The sequence below is a fragment of the Dysidea avara genome, chromosome 4, assembly GCF_963678975.1.
Source record: "Dysidea avara chromosome 4, odDysAvar1.4, whole genome shotgun sequence".
Taxonomy (NCBI): Eukaryota; Metazoa; Porifera; class Demospongiae; order Dictyoceratida; family Dysideidae; genus Dysidea; species Dysidea avara.
The window spans coordinates 43,451,055-43,470,444 of record NC_089275.1 but is presented as its reverse complement, the minus strand read 5'-3'; the positions used below and the strand labels follow the sequence as shown (position 1 = coordinate 43,470,444).

Genomic DNA, 19,390 nt, shown 5'->3' with positions numbered 1-19,390 from the left:
ACTTTATCACAAGTTGGATTAGCCTGTTTTCACATAGCCCTAAAACTAGGTTTCTGTGGCTTGAACAAACAGGAAAGTCAATGGCAACTTTTAGTCCTACTCGCTGGTGGAGCCGTTGGGAAGTAATTGAACAAGTATCAGTACAATTCGGGGATGTTTTACCCTTTTTACGATGTGATGATGTTGGTTCTGCTACCACAACTGGAAAGTTGCTGACCTTCTTTACCGATCCTCAAAAAAAAGTCCAGCTTGAAGTGGAGCTTGCTGCTATAATGGACTGGGGCAAGACATTTGTGACTGCTACTTATTCACTTGAAGGAGATGGTCCTTTAGTTATGGAAGCCTATGAAAAAATTGAAACAGTCAGGGCTGCAATTCATGCAGGACATACTCCTAATGTCAACGCTGTTGCTCGGAGATTGTGTAGTAGCAGTGATAAGAGTTTGCTGCAAGTAGTTTTCCGTCCATTGCGCTCAAGAGGGTCCACAAGCACCAATCAAGCTTTACTCCAAAATATCATCCACTACGCAACAGCATGTGTGCAACCTGGACTCGATTACTTTAACAAAATTTTTGATTCCAAGCTGAAAGACACACTTTTGGCATTTAAAGCTGCCAGATATTTTTCTCCACAGCAGATGAAAGACATTCAACCTGATGCTGAGGCTATCAATTCTGTTAAAGCATTTCCAATTTTAGATTCACAGATAGTCCTGAATGGACTTAAACAGGAGCTCCCTTCTTATCTAGCCAAAGTCGTTGATCTGGATCCAGCAATTGACATTCTCCAGTGGTGGCATCAAAATGAGTCAGATTTACCTTGCTGGGCAGCTGCTGCCCGCAAGGTATTGCTTGTGCAGCCATCATCAGCAGCTTCTGAGCGAGTGTTTTCGCTGTTGAAGTCTTCTTTTAACTCCCAGCAACAAAAATCATTACAGGACTATGTAGAGGTGTCATTAATGCTGCAGTATAACAGCCGTTAAAGTCCACCTTTGCATTTTTTGACTGTTTTGCTGTATCTAAATGGAGTTTAATAAGTAATTGTATTGGGGAATAATGATAGAATCAGAAGCATAAAATGAATAAAACTGAGCATAATGATGATATTTTAAGAGAAATTCGGAATAGAATAATGATGGAAATTTGGAGCATAATTCCCACAAGCCTAGTTGTTAAGTGTATGCATCTGTTAAGCACATATTATTTGTTAAGTGCATACACATTTCTTGTAATTAACCATGGATGATAAGCACACAAGGAAAATTTGACGATAAAGCTACACACAGCAGGAAACGTCAAGAAAAGCTGAGAGTACTGAAAAATTAATGACTCTTCAAGCGCTTACGTCTCCCTTGAGGTCTCCATTCACTATGTATACAGCAAATCAGCCATCTGGATAGTGATAATCTTGTTTATCACGAAGGATTTCACACAGAAATGGAATCAAATCTTCTTACACACTGGCATGGCGACTGTTAACTACTCTCACATTGTGGTGATTCCGTCTTACACTCTCCACAATTATTAATTAGGCATATGTGCCTGACAGATAGTATGATTTTACAAAATATTTTCTCTGAAAATTATAAGCGCATGCACTTAACAACCCAACTTTACGGTACTACCAAGCTTTCACGAAGGAAAGCCCAAACCTTTGTGATCCCTGCTATACAGTACTTCCACACTGTACGATAGTGTACAAACACTATGCATACTCTTCATGAAGATGCAAATTGAATGGTGTATTGGTTTTTTAGATTTTAGCTTTTTCTCATACTGAAGTGACTATCAATGTAGTGTACAGTTTTCCCAGTTTGTTTTCATAGCAAATTGTGAGTGAAATAATGGAAAATCACTTGTATGGATGCATTGCTGATTCACAGAAAATGTACAGTATTGATGTTTTGTAACTCACCAGCTCTGGAAACTACGTGTTTGGAAATTTTGCCAAAGATGGAGCTATTCATGTATTTGGTGGCCAAGATAGCCTTTGTAGAGTTTTTGGCGTTTTAGATACTGTAGGTATTTTTCACCAGTTTTGGAGTCTTCAAAAAGGGGGGGAAAAGAGTGGACAAAACATTGACTTCAAAATGGATCGGGATGGTAATTGAATGCACAAAGCCACAAAACAGCCTTTCAGTGGCATCTCAGGCTACAATCTCACAAAAGAGACATATATCACACATTTAGTTACACCTGCTTGTCTTTGTGGAGTGTATCTTCTCCTGCACGTCCTTAGTCTTCACAGAGCTATAGACACTTCTGGAATAGTTATTATATATGTAAACCATCAGAAAACCATCTGCCAAATGCAGGCCGGATGAGTTGCAGGCAAGCCTGGTGTAGAAATTGTTAGCTAAATAGTAGGGCAACTTTGAGCTAGTGTTATCTCAGTTTAGGCTTATGTACCCATTTGAGTCTTGCAGACATGGTAGGTTACTACATATGTTGTGTATAATAATTATGTTTAGTATGCATGTACAGACTGAGAATTCATTTACATATTATTTGTAGGGGAAAATTATGTGGTCTTTAACCACCTTTTATAGTGGACACCATGGAGCAGTGTATATTAAATTTTGATTAAATTTTACTGTTATGAAAGGTTGTATTACTGAAGACATCAGTGATAATGATAGCTAACAAGTGCCAGTTATTGTTTAGGCATGACTCTTTGTATTACAGCAGGTCTAGACAGTGAAGTAAATTTCTATTAAGCTAGAGTGATTTAATATTATCTAAAATTCTACTAATGTGCTTTAGATACCCACCTAATGTTTTAAAAAACAAACCGAAGTGAATACAAATGTGCGACTGTCTCAGCAAAAACCTGCCTAGTGTTTTAAATTTTTATTGTCTCACCATTACATATCTAGTATCTACAGTGTTCACGGAACAGGTTATTAAAGTGAGTAGTTTTAGAATTATAGTGCTGGACAGTGGGAATTAAGAACAAGTAATGAATTTGTACAGTAACTATGTATACTGAAAATGAACTGTACAGGCACTCAAGGTTGTAGCCATAGCTTCCAATTGCATTGCATGGTCTACAGAGTCAGGATTTGGCTTAAAATCTTCACCATGACTTGACAAATCAATCAAGGTGTTTTCAATTTAGAAATGTGACCAGATCTTACAAAACCGATCCAAATTGCACATCAGGCAAAATCAAACTAACACCACCAGTGGATAGCTACACCATCGTACTACTAGTTTTAACCCTCAGTACTACTCAAACTACTCGAGGCTAGTTTTAATAGACAGGGGTGGTATGGAGAGGCAGTTCCTGGCCTTGTGGAGGGTCTGGCTTGGCAAATATCAGTGGTTTACTAGTGGATGGCCTGATAATGTTGGCCAAACATTTGTTCTGTTGCTTTTGCTACATATCAGCCACTAAGAAGCCAGCACAGCCCTGTAATCTTGTGTCTGGATTCCAATTGTGGTCTGCTTCCATTTTGAAGTCTATCTCTTGCCCACCCCGCTTCCCTCCACCCCCACCTTCCACCCTTTTGTGAGCACTCATGATACTACTTCGCTTGTCCGACTGCTCAGATTTTCTATCTTATTTGGTGGGAAACCCTTCCTGCAGCTACAAGTACTGGAAGTGATCTGTAAGGTAATAGATTGATGCATCTTTTGTGTAAATTTCATATGGATGCTTGCTATCTTTGTCAAGCTCTACTTTCTTTAAAACCGTTTATCTCGAAACTTCCAATGTGTGATTTGGAACGTTTTTCCAAAATTCAGTTACAAATGACAATGATCTTATTTATGTCTACTGCATCATAAACTAATGCATATGACATGCATACCTTTAGGGCTACAGAAACTAAAGATATTTGAACTCTCCTAGAAGGCGCAAAATAATTAAGACGGTATATAGGTGTATTCGATTTAAGACTTGTTTCTTTGAGTACAAACTTGCATTTGTTTCCTTTGTAGCATGCATAATTTCACCAAATCTTTTAAATTTTGGTTTTTTCTAAAAATGCATGCTTGTGAAAACCAGGCGGATTTTTGCTGTGATAGTTACATACGTACATATGTATTGACCTCAGAAACTTACTTTTGTGGAGAGATTACAAAAATATTTTTGATTTAAAAGGACCTTTAAGAGAGCTTACACTTAAGCTCGTTCATCTATTGTTGACAGGTACTGTTACTATGTGCCATTAAATTTTTTGTGTGTACTGAAGAGTTTGTTACATTATGTAGTATAGCTGATTTTGTCTGTGATATTGTATGTCATCTGATTTAGGAATGCTGAAGATCAACACTCACCCTTCATCAGATCATTCCACAGTGGAACACGTGTATGTATTGTCATATGTACAGTATGTTCCCAGCAACTGTACTGAATCATAAACTAGCCCAGTACAACAGTCAAATTCAAAGTATAATACCTTTTGTGTATGGCTACTACTGAAAATTCATGCAGTTAAAAATGTATATAATTATGTATAATACTATGCTGTAAAATTTCAAGGGATTGTATGGTGGAATGACTCATAATGAACTGTAGGAGCACTTTCGGAGCCATTTATGTGTTCTACTTTGTTTAATGTATACATATTAAGCCACAAACCTTATGATTTATTAGTAAAGTGCTTAATGTTATAGGGCATCATGTTGATTTTTGACATCACTAATCGTGAAACTTTTCAAAGATTGCATTACTATATGCAGGAAATATACAAGGTAATTTGTATAGTAATTGTTTGTGATATACATCCATCACTACAATGAAGTGTGTGTATATGTTTGTATTGCATTATGATGTGGTATAAGGCTTTTCTGAAACATGTACTTTTTGAAATGTTCCGAAACCAATGTGAATATACTTTTTGTCCCAAATGTTTGTAATTGTGTTATATAGTAGTACAGTAGGTTTCATGTGTATATATGTGTGCTTGTGTAGTATTCTGATGATTTTGAAATGGTAGTTGTTGGCAACAGGTGTCATTTAAAGAGTTTACGGAAGGTTTCAGTTGAGGAAGCTAAAAAGGTTAAGAGTTCATAATTCATATACTGAGTAGAGTCCCTAACTCATATACCCCTGTAGAAGTGTGTATTGTGAAGTTATGATATATCAACAAAATGTTATGGTTTGTAATGTATGAACAGCTATAAAAGTGCAAGAATCATTAGTAGTGCACCACATTCATGATTGGATTCATGAATTACCTTGCAAGAAATGTCTATAAGCAGTTCTCTATACCCATGAAGGCATACTTGTAACTCAGTGAAAGCTTGAGTTTGATCAGTTGTTTGTGACATTGCTGGGCACATGTTCAATCAATATTATTAGTTACTAGTATATCAAAAAAATTGAATTTAAAAATGAAGTAGAGATCTATGCTACAAAAATCACTGAAACAAGGATTGTTAAGCAACATTTGTGACATCAAATCACAATCAAACAATACAACCACTGTGGCAAGGTGCTATAATGAAACTTAGATATAGATGTTGGGATCACTTATATAGTAGGGATCAGTGGTTGTATTGTTTGATTGTGATTTGATGTCACAATCGTAGCTCGTTTCAGTGGTTTTTGTAGCATAGATCCCTATTTCATTTTTAAATTCAAAATTTTTTGATATACTAGTTTGTTGAGTTTTTAGCTCAGCTATGTAGCTATAAGTGTATACTAATCCATGGTTTTGTATATGTGAAAGATAACTTTATTGTATACTGTTTATAACAAGGAGAAGCAACAGGACCTTGATCATGCAGAGATTTGAGTATCAATGATGAGTTTTTAGTTTACATTATAAACGTCATTGACCTTTGCAACAAGACGTTCTTTTGTATTTTTGTCCTTCCTAAGTGATTCATTAACAGCAGTGACATACATATGAACGGTAGCATCATTTGGTGATCTCAATGCATATACCTATAGAAAAGAATCACAAGTGATACATTTCGTTTATGCTAAATAAAAACACATACAATTATATTTTCACACCTGTATTCTGCTAGTCTTGACATCCTTATTATATCCCTTTAGATCTTACAGCAGCAGCAGCCTCCCTGTTTTTTTCAACATCCTTATGGTAGGAGGAACTGAAACGTGCTGCTGACCTCTGCTGGCCAAGCTTTAGATCACTACGATAATAGTTATGAAAATTATTTTTTCCTATCAGTTGATCCATCAGCTTTATGGGTTCGCGAATAGGTTTTATCTCTTTCCCGTTTCTTCCTTTCTCTTTAGAGGGCTAGACACACCATAGGTAAACCTAATACTATAATAGCTATCTGTAGTAAATAAGTACAACTATACACAAGGCACAAACAATTATATATGTAGCTACGAGGTGACATAGCCACTGTAAACTATATTGCTATCAAATTCCTCAACTGCTTATTAAACTACGTGCTGTGCCAAAATGGAAATGCATAGGTCCGTAGTACTGTGCATAACTTATCTCTGATTGTAGTAGCAGTCGCGCTCAGGTCTATGACCTGTCTCAGTACGAGTAGCTAGTATAGAATCAGAGTAGGCTTTCAGTCTGAAGGATGGTCATTCTATTTACCTGGGCCGGAGGTTGTTCAAATGAATAGGCTCTTTTTGTCTCAAGTACCAGGTTGAGGTAATAAAATCTTCTCGTCAGCCAAACTATCCATTTGAGTATTTAGTAGTCAATTACATGCAGATCTCGTCTGGCAAGTGGCTGATTCAGTGTGTTCGAAGGAACAAACTGTCAAGTATCAGTCCATCTATAGCAAATCTCTTCATCAATTGCAGTCCAGGCGTTGGTAAAAGTCAAAGTGACAACTTAGTTGTTGTATCAGCAGCTTTAAAGTATCACTTGCAACACTAGACTATGTTTAGTTTACAACTGGGTGTCCAGTACTTCTTTCAGCAGCGTAAGCACCTTCTGAAACAATTTTGTGGTGTCTAAATATGCTGCTCAGGGAAAGTTTTGATATGGAAAATTAACGCCTTGATATGGTTTCGATGCTTGAAGAAGAAGCAGACAACCAGCTTAATTGAATATAAAAGGAAAGACAAGGCACAGACGGAGCACACTTGTCGGAATTTCAAAAGGTAATCCCACCAGTGAGTTGTTATTGTGGAGTAAAATGGTGGTAATGGGCTGCTTTGTTTGGTCTCTAGGCTTGCAACCATGGTCAGTGAGTGAGTTAGGCAGACCAAATTTTGAGTTTAGCAATTCTTAAAAAATTCTATATTCAGCCACCTGAAAGTGTTTTCTTGATTTTAATACTGTATTTCATGTTAAATAGGTTAGTATTATTCCATAAAGGTAGTTTTTGTTGCATAAGATGTCTCAAGGATGATTTTTAAAGGCAGTGTGCGTCACTTTTGATGCGATCCCTACTTAAACAGTACTACCATACTATGTGATACAAAAACAACAACAAAGAAATAGGCGAGCTCAGAAGTGTTGTCATAACTTTATGATACACCCAGGGGAATATTACTGCTACAGTAGGACACTGTCATCACTATATTGATATTGTTCATGTTTTGGCATGACATATATGTAAACAAATATTTTGTTTATCCTTATAGTTTGCAGAGCAGTACAGAGCTGTATATACTGAAATAGACACTGATACTGGCCAAAATATAGAAGAAGTATGTATTGCAGCACTTGAGTTATGCTGTTTATATGCACATGTGTATATTATGGCTTAGCACTTCATTAATTTTATCTTGTAAAATGCATAAATGTCTAGGATTGCCATAGAATTTCTTGCTTTCCTTAATCCTTTTTATGTATTAGAGAATCAGTTTGATTTGTTAGTGTGCAGCTTTAGGTACAGTGTGATAATCAAGACTCACGGTAGTGAGTCGCGTGGCCAAGAAACTATAAAGCGCACGCCCAATTAAAGACACGCGGCCACTACTGTGAGTTATTTATGTGTAGGGCCGGTTTTGCAATATTAGTCCTGGATTATGCAACATCTCTGAATAGATTTGCATTGCGTTACATGATAAAAAAATCTTTAGGAGTCGTCATCATCATAGTTTTCTTGCGACCTTGCTAAAATAAAAAGTAGCCATTGCAAACTAAAAAATAGGTGTATTTCACTTTATTTCTCTACCTTATGTTACAACTACTGTCACGTTATACCAGTCAACATAGCCGTGTTTGTACAGTCCATCTAGCACTGACATTATCCAATTCTGGTTTGCGTATACGTGTATTTTCTTCAATCAAACCTCTAATCCCTACAATAACTTTTAAAGACACGACGTGGACACAAACTCTAATGCCTGATAAACAAGTCGTGACAGCGTGCTGAACCGTAATTTCCCTAGGGATGGCATTTTAAGCAGAAATCTTTTAAATTCCACTTAGTGCCACACCCCATGCGAGCGTTTATAAATCGCCAGATGTCTTATGGTGTGAAGAACAAAGTCACTAGTGAAGGTACTTTAAGCATACTATTCAATTCTCTATTTACATGTAATTTGTAATAGATTAACCACAAAGGCTGGTAAGGTGAATACAAAAGGTGACAAATGTTTAGGGGTTACCACCTCTATGTAGTGTGTACCATGGAGCTTGTGTTGTGGCTTTCATTCAGTATTATGCACACAAATGGTGCAACAAAATTTTGTAATGGATTGCTTGAATGTGGTTGGTGGTGTTGTGGCTCGTAGTTTGCCAGTGACCGTGTATGAGTTGGGGTTGTTCCACACAACTTACACAATATTCAAATTTCATGATGGCCATGAAAATTTCTTGCCAAACATACAACTATGTGTAACAACGTTAATCAACATCACATCAACACATTACTAAAAACGGTTCAACAATAGTGATGATCTCTTGTATGTCAGCACGACGATACTGAGACCTGTAAAAGAATAAGAAGGCACTGAAGTTAACCTTAAATTAAACACACATACAACTGACCTGGAACATTGGTCGCAGCACCAAATACACTTGTTTCAATATCTGATGACACAATCCAGCAGGCACTGAATTAATAACAGAATGTACAAAAATCAATACGCCGGGCTGTATCAATAATAGCATGGATAATCAAAATGAATAAAAATTATATCCCAGGCTAAGTGCATGAATAACATAACTGTTGGGTAAGCATGTTAAACCAGAACATTAGGACATTAGTCAAACAAAAGTACACTATCACAACTTGGTCATAATACAATGTTTGTACCACTGGACTTCACACTGGTTACCCAAAAATTGTACCATTCCGGAACAACAGCATAATTATGAAACATATAGTTACTACAACATAGAAGGCTTACTGTGCACTGTCCACACTGATATACCATAATTTAAAAACATAACAGGTGAGCATTAAATACAATACACTTAACATCTGGGTACTAGGAAAAAATAACTAAAATCACAACATGTAAACTGACCTGGAAATTAACACCCTTGATGCCACTACAGTCTACACTGGATATTTGTTTGGACCCATCAACACTATGCCTGATACATCTGAGTAGGCTGACCTGGACATTCACACCTTTCATGTCACTAGAATACACTGATAATTGATAACTACAAAAGAACAATTGCAATAATACAATTCTTCTGTACGTCAACTGACCTGAAATTCATGACATTCGATACCGAGACCTGTAAAAGAATAAGCAGGCACTGAAGTTAACTTTAAATTAAACACACATGCAACTGATCTGGAACATCGGTCGCAACACTAAAAGACACCTGTTTCGATATCTGACAAAACAATCCAGCAGGCACTGAATTAAAAAGAGAATGTCCAAAAAATCAATATGCCAGGCTTTACCAATAATAGGATGGATAATCAAAATGAACTTAAAAAAATTATATCCCATATGCAGGTTAAGTGAATAACATAACTGTTGGGTAAGCATGTTAACCAGAACATTAGGACATTAGTCAAACAAAACTACGCTATCACAACCTGGTCACTGATAATTGACAACTACAAAAAGAATAATTGCAATAATACAATTCCTCTGAACGTCAACTGACCTGAAATTCATGACACCTGTATCTTTGTTCCTGCATGGTCTCAACTTACATATGTACCATGATCACATTTAACTGCTAGTGGATAAACCGGTATGACCAGATGGCCTGCAAAAACCAACAAGCAGGTGTTAAATACAATACACCTAAAGCCTGGAATATTATATAAGCATTATTCCACAGTGATATAGTAATAGATTATAGGATGTTGTGGAACTTGCCTATACGTGTAAACTTGAACATGAGGACAACTGCATAATCTGGACACTTGGAATTGTCCAATACCTGATGAACAAGTTGGTACTAATGAAATTTGCTTCAACATTTTATCCCAGCTGGGTGAATCTCTTGTAACTGAGTAAAAAGGTGTTTATTTTCCACCTGCAACCAAAGTTCTACATTTCTGTGGTTGAGTGTATATAAACTGACCTGGAAAATCAGTATGCCATAGGGGTATGGAAATGGTTCCTTTCCTTCTGTTGTGACATTACTTACAGCTGACAGGTATATGATCATCGATGTCCCCATGGACCCCAACAATGAGTACATCAATAACTTCACAAGTTGGAATGAATTTCCTTTCAACATGTGGTGGAATGGATTTCCTGTCAACATCTGGTGGACAGGTCCAAAAACCCTATCGCACAAGCATGGTGAATCAGTGTGTGGCAATGGGACACCTTGCACAAACTTCACTCCTCATTTCGTTAGCCTTCAAGACTGGCATACATCTTAGAGTACCTCAGTATTCTTGACTCTTACTTCTGCAAGCGTTGCTCAAGCGATGTAGTTTCTCATGAGGGGCTTGAGTTTCTCAAGCCGATTAAAGTATGCCTGACCATCGAGTTACATTCTTAAACCATTCAATTTAAAATCACGCATCGCGTGTGTCCGCTTAAGGTAATTAGGAACTTTCCACGAGATTTCCCTTATATAAATCACGTGTTAGTTGTCAATCCGGTGGATTCTGGTGGTATACATGGTTCAACAATGCGGTAAGTGTACTTTAACACAGTATAAACTGTCAATAATTGTTTGTGCACTGATAAACTAAGTTATTTTTGTGTGATAAGCATGCTTGAGGAAGGGTCTGGGGGACGACACTAATGTTTTGACAGCAGTTGATGATGGCCAGGCAAAGAACTGTGAGAAGCACTACTGTGATAGTAGGGAAAAATTCCCACCCCTATAACTCTGCCTAGGGGCATTAACTAGCATTACCTACAGCTACTGTATTATGTTGCTGATATGTACATTCGGGCCACCAGAATAAAGGTGAAAGTGGTATAGTAAGGCTCAATCCTATTATTCTGCTGAACAGGCAAGGGAGTCTGGGACTCTGGGGGCATGCTCCCTCAGGAAAGTATAAGTAATACAACTTTTTAGTTTTAATTGCTTCATCAAGTATAAAAATTTCAGTCAAAAGGTGATGATTGAGGCTCTGGTATTATGCACTGGTTGGAGTGGTTGCATCGATACTGCACTGTGACATCCTTGAGGGGTTAGTGCTGGCATTGTCCATGGCAATACTATTCCATCTTCCCGAGTCTTGATGATTGAGTCCTCCATTCCTTTCTCTGCTGCTCCAATCCTGAAGTTGTGACCACAGTCAAAAGGTGGCAATTGAGGCTCTGGTCTTGCATCTATACTGTACTGTAACATCCTTGTAGGGTTAGTACCGGCATTGTCCATCGCAATACTGTTCCATCTCCCATATACAAGTCTTGATGGTTGAGTCCTCTATTCCTTTCTCTGCCCTGAAGTTGTGACCACAGTCAAAAGGTGGTGATCAAGGCTCTGGTCTTGTATCTATACTGTACTGCAACACCCTTGAAGGGTTAGTACCGGCATTGTCCATCGCAATACTGTTCCATCTCCCATATACAAGTATTGATGGTTGAGTCCTCTATTCCTTTCTCTGCTGCTCCAATCCTGAAGTTGTGACCACTATATTAAAAAATGGTTACAACATGATAAATTATTATGATGATAACAATTACAATATATGTATTTATAGCTGTGTAGCAACTGTGAACTAATTAGGTACTTGCAAATTTAATTAGGTGTCTGAAGCATTTAACATGTACAGATATGACTTAATATATTCATCACATGCAGTAAAGATAGATTTGCTCTAATAGAACAGTTATACTACACTGTAAATTCATACTTCCGAATTTACAGTGTTATGAAACAGTCATTATTATGTATGGATTTTACTGACTCTCCAAGATAATATTCTGCATTAATGTTAATTGCTCATTTCCAAAAAAATTACCTTTTAAACCAATTGTAGAGTCTATCACTGACCAAAATGAGTGATATCCACCCCAAAAACACCTTTGCTGTAAAAAAGGTGCGTCCAAGAAACTACAAGTACCTGGAACCCAATGTAAAAAACAAAAACAAAAAACAGCTCAGCTGAAGCAAAAAGTAACTGGTAACTTAAAGAGTTGATATCTGAAGCGGCCAAGAATACAAATAACTACAATTACTAAACCATGCAAGAACACCTTGGCTATAAAACAGGCGTGTACATGAAAGTAACTGGCAACTGAAATAGCTGATATCTGAAGCGGCCAAGAATGAATGGTCATATACAACTAATTCAAAAATTTAAACTGAACCTTTATAATTCAGCTGTGTTCTATATTCACTCTTGCTGCATCCTAAAGTAATTTCTTTTAACTCTAATTGGCTGTTAATTTGGCCGCCTTTTTTAATAGTATAATAGAGCAGAAGAAAGGCGGCCAAATTACCTTCAGATATCAGCTCTTTAAGTTACCAGTTACTTTTCGCTTCAGCTGAGTTGTTTTTTGTTTTTGTTTTTTTACATTGGGTTCCAGGAACTTGTAGTTTCTTGGGCGCGCCTTTTTACAGCAAAGGTGTTTTTGGGGTGGATTATAGATACATGTAACGTAAAGTTAATGTTAGAGTTTTACATAAGATGCTTACAACTTGGAATCTTCACTTGCAATAGTGAAACACACATCCAGGCTATGCAGGTCACTATGGTATTCAAACTATTAAACCCTAGTGTAACATATGACATTAGAATTATGTCTTAGTTAATTCTTTAGCCCCACAGCATTCCATTAAATGAACCCAAGTATGTATTCATTACCTCAGTATGAAGTACCCAAAGCTTATGTGTGTATATTTTAGCTTTAATATGGATAGATGTAATACAAAGCTTGAAACCCTAAAAATGACATTAATTTTCTAATAAAATAGTCACATGTGATGAATGAAGTACTTAAATACTCTAATAAAATAGTCAAATAATTTAAGTTAATACACAGCTAATTTAGAAGCTTAGTTACTACAATTATATTTGCAATGTGTGCATATATATATTATATGGAATTTTCAACTAGAGTAGGGATCATAGCACATCGATAAAAAGTACTGAAACAAGTTGGAGTAGTCCATGATATTAAATCACTGTAAAACAATAAGAAGTGTTATATCCCTACTGTGCATTTCCGTTATGGTATCTTGAGCACAGTAGGGATATAACACCTCTTATTGTTTTACAGTGATTTAATATCATGGACTACTCCAACTTGTTTCAGTACTTTTTATCGATGTGCTATGGTCCCTATTCTAGTTGAAAATTCCAAATTTTTTTGTGTACTTGTTTGTTAACTTTTTTTTGTAAATAATTTTATTATGACTGGTGAACCCACGCATACCGCATCTGAAAAGGCACCGCGCTCCCCAGCTATATCAATTATCATCTGAAAAGTGAAGTATCCATTACACTTTGTTGTCAGCTATGTTCAACCCATTACACAGCATTTCGAATCAAGAACTGTTCAAAAAGTACCTCTACAATCCACGCATACCAAAAGAAAGAAATCGTGCCGTGTGCCCCAATCATGTTAATTATCATCTGAAAAGAAGTATCCTTTACGCTTTGCTGTAGGCTATGTTCAACCCGTTACACAGCAGTACGAACCAAGTTTGAAAAGTACGTACCTCTGCAATCGAAATAGCCACGATGAAAAATACGGACGATTTCCATTTCGAAGGGAAGCCATCATGTGCTATCGCCAAATCGACACCTTTCCCTGTCAGCAAAGATAACTGGGACACAAAGGAGGACACTGGTAAGTCCATGAAGAATGCATTGTATGTACTGTGGTATGCCAAAAGGCACCTGTTGGGCCGAAGCGACGTTGAACAGTGAAAAAATTAAGCCCGTAGCCGGCTTAGCCGTTATTGAGTTACGCTTGTCTGAAGGCATCAGTCAGTCAGTCACTTACTTACTTACTAACTCAGTCAGTCAGTAGAAAATTTCGCTGAATAAACAAAATTTACAATTCTGTAGCAACTTGTTGAAAGCGTTTCGGGTCGATCTGAAAGCTTGTTTTACCTCGCCAATACTACCTCATCATCGTAAGGGAAAATCGAGGCTGGTTTTTGGGTGATATTATTTTGTGGGCCACGCCTACTCCTTTGTGGTCCCTACTATACAGTTACTGTCGTACTGTATGATATATATTAAGAAATTTGTGACCAGCCCAGTGAAAACCTGCCATGCTTGCAAAATTACATTTTGCTAATAGTATCCACACCAAAAAGCCAAGCTGTGAAAAAATGGTGCGACCTTAAAAAGCCTTGGTAAAAAAGTTGTGAAATCAAAGGTGGTGGCCTGCTAATACTAATTGTGTGCATTGAATACACTGGGTAAAATGTGTGCAGCATAAATAAATGCATGTGCATTTTAATTGCCTCAGTGAAGCAAAGCTCAAAAACAATATTTTAATACCATTGGACTTACCTGATTATGAAGAGTAAAAATAACCACACAAATGAAAAACAGTCAAGCTGTGAAAAAGTGGTACAGCCTTAAAAAGCCTGGGTGAAAAAAGTTGTGACTGAAATCAAAAGTGGTGGCCAAGAAATGGCTGCAATGATATAAATTTTAACAATGCACAAAGCCATTATTAAAGTTTTTTAGCATAAACATCATTGCAGCCATTTCTTGGCTGCCAAATCCTACTTTGTAACCCAAGTCCTGATTGCGTTATCAAGCATTTGTAATAATATTATTATATTTACTGCATAGTTGGTGTACAGATCAATTTTTTTGTTGTTCTACAAACATGGTGATTTTCTATTAGCTGGTCACATTTTATTTCCTGTGGTAATGAACACACTCATCTCTATATGCTTCACCATAACTAATGTGTATGTATGTTTTAGACTTTTGTACTGCTTACGAGAAGAATGATCATGGCCATTCACAGTAAGGTATGTGATATAGCTATGTAGTTACACAGCTGTGGACAACCTTTTTACATATGTAGCTACAGGGTTTAGAATGCCACAATTGCTGACAACAGGAAGTAAATTGTGGCTGTTTTCACATAATTCTATTTTGCTTTAAAAAGGATTGAAATAAACTGGGCAAAAATACATGTGCTACATAATTTTTTTACGCACATTTCAATTGCTTAGTTGTGTACTGAAACAAAGCCCTAGTCAATAAAACCTATACATTACCAGATTCTCCTGTGCATTGGAGTACGAATATCTTTGTTTCATGTTTGCACAATGTACAGTACATGAGTTATTGGGGCTTATTTACGATGTAGTAGAAATAGAATTTACCATCATCATTAATTGTAATTGTTTAAATGGCCTCCTTCTTTGACCACATGGAAACGTACAGGGATAACGCTATACCTTGATTAATATACCAGTTCATAGCGAATATACTAAGCCATATCCCATCTTTGTAGCTTGTTTCAGTTGCAAGTTATGATTAAATAAGTGCCTGTAATTTATTTGCTGTATTGTTGCTGTACAAATCAAGTTTATTCCTCAGCAAGAACCTGTGCAATACTTTCTTGTCACAATCACTAACACTGGGTGTCCATCTTATTTTCTATGACATCAGCATCCTGAAAATATAAATTGCAAGTCTGATGGTTAGTTTTGATAGATGGATTCAATAGTATAATTATTCATGGAGCTTGTCAGGAATTGACTGTAGTTAGTTATAGTGACTGTTAGTAGTTATTATTGTTATGATGTAATGTATCACGTGCATGCAGTTAGAGTTAATATGGCGTCAGAGTAGTATCCACGAGCGTCGGCTTGATCTCACCGCGTGTCCGCTGTTGAGCCTTATACTCATCACCGCCCCCCTCTACATTTGGTGCTGTGAACAGTCTACTGCAGTTTGGACGCCGACGATCTTCATCATCCAGTCTCGCACGTTGTGCACGCCTTCTTCGATTGTAACCCATCACCTAAACGTCGTGGTACCGTGGCAGTCTCTCTAACGGTACCCCAGAAGGCAATCACTCGTGTGTTCCAAGTGTAGTTGTGCTCTCTCTTTTGTAATAGGGTTGGCGTCAATTGGAGTGATGGATGAGCTAAAGCGTTTTCAGACTTCCCGTCGTGGATACCGCTCTCATACAACGAAGTTGCTTTCCGCAATCCAAGATTTACTTACTGCAGACATTAGTGAAGAAGCAGTTTCAACTGTAGAACTCACCCTCGAATAGTTACAACAGAAGCAAACAATTTTAGAAGAACTGGACGCCAAGATTGCACCTCTCATTACAGAGGAGACAGAGCTTGAAGAAGAGGTAATGGAAGCTGAAGATACCAGAACTAAGATTCTTCATGGTGTTGCACGTCTGACAGTTAAGCTAAACTCAATACACACAGAATCTACTGAGCCGCCACCAGTACTGAAGATCGTTCAGAGAACTCAACCCTCCACAACTGATAGCACCCCCCTTATGCATTTTCCACCAGTGGTGAGTAACACAAGTGATACAAGTACCCTACACACAGTCAGTGTCACAACCAGTCACACCAGTCCCACATTAGAGGCAGCAGCTAGCGTTCCAATTAGCAGTGAAGCAGTCACTCTACCTAGTGAGCACACTACTGTAGTTAGTACAGCCAGTCACTTCTCAAGTCGTCTCCCAAAGCTGAGTATCCCTACATTTGCTGGAGATCCCCTGACCTGGCAGTCATTCTGGGACTGTTTTGATCCCGCTGTGAACTCTAGTACAACTCTCTCAGAGGTTCAGAAATTAAGTTATCTTCGTGCGCAACTGCAAGGGGATGCCTCCAGGGTGGTAGCTGGGTTTCCATTGACCCATACAAGCTATAACCAGTCAGTGACACTACTTAAGAACAGATTTGGCCAGCCGCACAAGCTGATTGCTGCACATATGCAAGCACTATTACACTTACTGAAGCCTTCTAACACGCTTGCAAGCTTACAGTTGTTCCATGATTCTGTTGAGGGACATGTCAGAAGCCTCACCTCGCTTGGCAAACCACTTGACTCCTACGCAGACATGCTGCTATCAGTAATTCTAGAGAAGCTACCTGGTGAAACTAGGAAATACCTTGCCAGAGAACGTACTGATGGTGAGTGGACCTTTCAGAGTTTACAAGATGCAGTCCTTAAGGAAATCCGTGTGTTTGAATCTGTGTTGAACATGCCTTCCCCGCCATCTCACACACCCACAGCATCATTCCATGCTGGGACCAGAAGAATCACTATTCAACAAGCTGCAGGAGACCTCAAGAAGAGAGTCTGCATATACTGCAAGGGCTCCCATGTCCCTATAGACTGTGAAGTTGTTTCTCAACCATCGAAGAGGCTGGAGATAGTTTGTCAACAAAACTTGTGCTTTAACTGCCTTGCCCGACATAAAGTGTCACAATGTACTTCCAGAAATCGATGCCGCAAGTGTTCTAGAAAGCACCATACCAGCCTACGCAACCAACAAGGTGGAAGTAACAGCTCTAGCAATGCTAGTGATCACCAGAACAGCAGTACTACACCTGACACAGTTACCACTCCAACCACAACTACAGGCATGACCACCATTGCTACCAATGCTTCGTCATCCCTACACGTAGCTGGAAACAATGTTTGTTTATTGAAAACTGCTGTTGCCAATGTTTATGCTAACAACACAGGAATTGAAGCCAACATACTCCTTGACAAAGGCTCCCAAAGATCATTTTTAACAGAATGCTTGGCTAGAAGCTTGCAGTTACAACCTGATCACACAGAAGACATTTTTCTAGCCTCATTTGGATCTTCAACTGGTTTAGTAAGAAGGTTAAATGTTGCTACAATTTTCTTGGAAACCATCACAGGGGACAAGCTGCCACTATCTGTTCTTTTGGTACCTGCCATTGCAGCCCCCATACAGAACACTTCATGCTCTGCCATTGCCAACCTACCTTACCTGAAGGGGCTCAAACTTGCTAACTCATTAACAGCTGGAGAGCAATTCAATATCACACCCTTGATCGGTGCTGATTATTACTGGCAGGTGGTAGAGGATCAGATAGTCAGAGGACAAGGTCCCATAGCAATGAAATCAAAGCTTGGCTACTTGTTATCAGGACCATTGACACCGTCAACCAAGCAGTCTGAGAATCATGTAGCCAGTGTCCTTCACATCTCCACACAATCAGTGCAACAATCTAATTTGTTTTGGAACATGGAATCCACAGCTACTTCACCTGCCTCAGTTGACTCAGATAAGGCATTCATGACTGAGTACCAGAGTACCTGTATAAGTCGTCAAGCAGACGGTTCTTAAATGGCACAGTTTCCCTGGAAGCCAAACCACCCTCCATTGCCTACCAATCGAACATTGTGTGAAAAGAGGACACGAGCACTGGCTCATCGACTAGCAATGTCACCAGATTTGCTCAATGCATACAACACAATCCTCAATGACCAAGAATGACGGGGGTTCATAGAGAAGATCAATTCACCACCAGTCACTTCCAGATGTCACTACATCCCGCATCATGCGGTTAAGAAGGACTCGCCAACCACCCCAATCAGAATCGTATACGATTGTAGCTGTCACCAGTCTAACATCTCACCCAGTCTTAACGACTGTCTTCAAGTTGGTGCCCCATATCTTCAAGATTTGTGTTCAATCATCTTACGATTCCGACTTCACAAGTTTGCAATATCTACAGATATTGAGAAGGCATTTTTACACGTCTGCCTTCATGATGATGATCGGGATTTTACTAGATTTCTGTGACTGTCCAATCCCTCAGACCCAGAAAGTGAGTTGGTTGTATATCGATTTTGTGTTGTACTGTTTGGTGCTACGTGCTCACTGTTTATTTTGAACTCAGTTATTCACCATCACTTATCACATTACACTTCCCCCATAGCACAAGACATGCTCTATAGTCTGTATGTGGATAATATTATGTCAGGCTGTGATACAGAAGAAGATGTCATTAAGGGGCTCAAACTTGATACACAATTTACGGGGCTCAAACTTGATACACAATTTACGGGGCTCAAACTTGATACACAATTTCACGGAATATCATGAAGGAGGCCAAGTTCAATCTCAGAAGCTGGTCGTCAAACTTGATACACAATTTCACGGAAT

General features: G+C 38.3%; 1 protein-coding gene across 1 annotated transcript in view; it reads left to right on the top strand.

Moving 5' to 3' along the window:
* Window positions 1-4,238: 4,238 nt before the first annotated feature.
* The window catches only part of LOC136252262 (uncharacterized), a 49,335-nt gene continuing 34,183 nt past the window's right edge, over window positions 4,239-19,390 (top strand). Inside the window, exons 1-5 of the mRNA XM_066044674.1 lie at window positions 4,239-4,313; window positions 4,621-4,698; window positions 4,919-5,005; window positions 7,538-7,603; window positions 15,183-15,230. Of these exons, the coding sequence (XP_065900746.1) occupies window positions 4,627-4,698; window positions 4,919-5,005; window positions 7,538-7,603; window positions 15,183-15,230 (273 nt within the window). The 5' untranslated portion in view covers window positions 4,239-4,313; window positions 4,621-4,626. The remainder of the gene's footprint in view (window positions 4,314-4,620; window positions 4,699-4,918; window positions 5,006-7,537; window positions 7,604-15,182; window positions 15,231-19,390) is intronic.